Source organism: Frieseomelitta varia, unplaced genomic scaffold, assembly GCF_011392965.1.
Source record: "Frieseomelitta varia isolate USP_RPSP 00005682 unplaced genomic scaffold, Fvar_1.2 scaffold_1472, whole genome shotgun sequence".
In the NCBI taxonomy this organism is placed as follows: Eukaryota; Metazoa; Arthropoda; class Insecta; order Hymenoptera; family Apidae; genus Frieseomelitta; species Frieseomelitta varia.
In genome coordinates, this window is record NW_025109164.1 from 1 (window position 1) to 3354 (window position 3354).

General features: G+C 33.3%; 1 protein-coding gene across 2 annotated transcripts; it reads right to left on the minus strand.

Annotated features, from left to right (window-relative positions):
- Nucleotides 1–31: 31 nt before the first annotated feature.
- On the minus strand, nt 32–3348 carry LOC122534997. Of its 2 annotated transcripts, XM_043666143.1 has the most exons (3): nt 1734–3348; nt 1158–1361; nt 32–1064 (listed from the first exon to the last, which is right to left on the minus strand). In XM_043666143.1, exons 2-3 carry the CDS (start codon nt 1333–1335, stop codon nt 874–876), a joined length of 369 nt encoding a protein of 122 aa, XP_043522078.1. In that variant the 5' UTR covers nt 1336–1361; nt 1734–3348; the 3' UTR covers nt 32–873. The 2 variants fall into 2 exon arrangements, with proteins under 2 accessions (XP_043522078.1, XP_043522072.1); XM_043666137.1 differs by having other exon boundaries at nt 32–1361.
- Nucleotides 3349–3354: the final 6 nt, after the last annotated feature.

Below are 3354 nucleotides of genomic sequence, written 5' to 3' on the forward strand. Positions count from 1 at the left end.
AAAGTGTAGAAATTATTAGTTTCTACACTTACGGTGAGATTGTGTTAATCATTTCATCTATGAAGACGTACATATGTGACATAGTCGCTTAAATAATAAAAATGCAAGAGCAAATGAAGATTTAGAGATTTTAGCAATTTTTTAACGTATTATGGTGAGATTTGCAATTCATAATTCTATTATGTGTTTTACTTTCAATTGTAATGTTGTACAAATATGCATAACACATTCGGGATGGACTTCAATTGATTTTTCTACCTCGATTCATGAAGAAATAAATTTGACTTCCTGCATATATTTGTGATTGACGTATTGTAAGTTTTAGAATACATTATGTGTTTTAATATTAATATGTTATTATTTGTTCATAGTCCTTATTCATAGTTAGTTTTTTCACTGCGCTTTTAAACATGAGAACCGTGGTTTGTCATGTTAAGGATGGGATTACTTCATTACATTCAGGAGTCATTGGGGGACTTAGCTCGTGTTTAATTCCTTTCGAATCAAATCAATTTTTCAAGTTTCTTCCAAGATATTCTCCACCGTTGTCTGACCTAATTCTCTTCAGTTGCTCCGTTTGATTTTATTTTAATATTATTATTCTTTTTAATTCTTCAGCTGCTTCATTTTTATCCCTTAGTAGCTGTATAAACATCATTCTCGAAAAATCATCGATTATACTTAGTACGTACTTTTTCTTGCCATACGATGAGGATTTAATCGGACCTATCAAGTCTGTATGCCACAATTCCATAATACGCTTTGTTCTCCTCGCATCATGTCGCGGATGTGACTTCTTACATGCTTTTCTTCCCACGCATACCCTTTTCCACGTACTTTCCTTATTTCTTCTATGATGTCTTTATTTGCATGTCATAGTCGTTTGTGCTCTATATCATCATCCGTTGACATTGCCGCAGTCTTCTCGTGGTTTATGGATGTCCTTACATAATATGCATCTTGCACTCTAACTGCTGTCATTTGAATTCCGTTCGACTTGTTATACACTATCGCTCTGTGCTTATTGAAATTTATATCATACTCATGATCAGTTATCTTCGCAACTAAAAGTAAATTCGAATTTAGCTCTGGCACACACAATACATTCTCCAATTTTACATTATTATTTCTAAAAGCTTGTCTCACAATGACATTACCAATTCCCTTCGAGGTTAATATCTTTCCTTTCCTATCTGCCGTACTAATTCGCCTTTTTTCTTCAACAAAATTATCACATATTAATTCGTCATAAGTCATGTGACTCGTAGACCCTGAATCTAACAGCCATAAACGGTAATTATCACTCTCACATACATGCATATCATTCTCATCCATCTCATGTACCTAATACAGTTTGTCCTCTTTTGGAATTTCGCTTACTCTCAGCACTGCTTCTTCACGGGTTCAACGTGGATTCATCCCTTCCACAATGTTGTCTCGCATTTCGCCCACCCTGAAAATTTTCTCCTAGTCCTCTTCTCATTGGTGGAGCGTTTCTCTTCGGTTCACCGCAATTCGCCGCAATGTGATTAAATCCCTGACAGGTGAAGCATTCTTTTCTTCGGTTAGAATCAGCTGCCAAGTGCTATATTTGATGCCACAGTTGTAGCAATTATCATCAGTTCTAGCTCCCTCTTTTACTTTCCTCACTGCTTCGTATTCTCTGCTCGGTTTTTCTTCCTTTCTCTTTATTCTTCCGAGTTCCTCCCGTTTTAATGCGAATCTTATATCACTCACTGATATATTCCTCTGTGATTCAAGTACTCTCACGTTAGGATCATATTCTGAGCGAACCCCTCATAATATATACATTTTTAATTCATATTCTTATTATACCTCAGTAATTGTACCTTACTCATTGTATTAATCATAATGGTCCTAGCTGCGTAATTGTTATTATCTCACTCATCCCAATTTTTTAGTGTTTCTTCATAATTTGCCTGTCCTACGATTGGTTCTTCCAACGGTAGACCAATCACCTTTTTCCACAATCGTTTCGATCGTAGGATTCCTTCTATTTTTTCTTTCCATATAAAGTAATTCGAATCGTCAAGCGGTTCAACGCTCACGATATTTCACGCATCGGCCATCTTTGCACCTTTTATTATTCACTTTCACGAATATTTTCTTAAAACGTTATCAGTAACCACGGACCTCTGCTACCATTTGTTAGTGGATCGAATAATGAACACTGATTATTGATAGATTTAATATACATTATGAAATACATATAATGTTTTACTCTTATTGATTCACTCTCTTATCAATTCAATCTTGTTTCTCCTCTCTCATGCTTCGCGTCTCTCATTCAACTCCCCCGATCACAACTGTTTCTCGTCACCATGCTTGCTCAATTGTTTTCGCATACATCTCTCATTCGTTCTTTCTTCTGCTATGAAATATATCAAACACTCAGATTACACCACACCACAATTATATGCACATTCTCGCCACACTCATCCTTCCATACAAACATTACGTATATTCATTCCACAATATATAATCTATCAATATATATCTATGGTAACCACTACCACACTATATACCATAGAAAGTAGTGTACGAAATGTGCTCACCTCGAATAACTTCCAAGGCTTGCGTTGTACGAAAAAAATTTTTTGCAAGGGAGTTGGTTTAGAGGACAACATTCTGTGATGTATGTATTCTTTTTCTTTCGAATAAGAGATTTTTGTAAGAGATTTCGTTGTTATTTTTACTTTTTTAAACAGAATGATATACTTTTTGATTCATCGAGTCAATGGATGTAGCTTGATATCCTATATGAAAAGATATAGACTCACATTGAAAAATTATTAGTTTAAGAGATATTTCAACTTCATTTTTAATTAAAATTTCGAAAGACGAAAAAAAAAATAGTACCAATACTGCCTTTTCTCATCCTTTATATATTAATTTTACAGAAACTTCATATATTAATTTTACGAAACTTAAAATAGCTCCTAAACGAATAGTTTTTCAACATACGTTTAAGTTATTATTTTCATTTATAGAAAATATTAGAACGCATGAATGTGTAAAAAATGATATAATTTCATTTAAGAAAATAAAGTTAACTCATATGTCTATCATGCATATAGTTGCAAACAAACAAATTGCATTAGATTATTTCTCCTTCAGAAAAAAAAAAAAAAACAAGTTTGGTAAGAAACATTTCTTCAAATGACGAAAGCTCTGAATACGTGTTCTTAATGTCACTGGAAGAGTTAACACAAAATTGACATACTAACTGCGAATTGTTATTGAATAACTTGTAATTTTGAGCTAATAATAATATTTTAAATACTAGTCTGTCAGAACTTCAGACTTTTATTTGAAACTTCCCAATACACAATA

Bases quoted from the DNA above. Each gene is read 5' to 3' on its own strand.
- LOC122534997 (XM_043666137.1), bottom strand. From the start codon at position 1,335: ATGGATGAGAATGATATGCATGTATGTGAGAGTGATAATTACCGTTTA.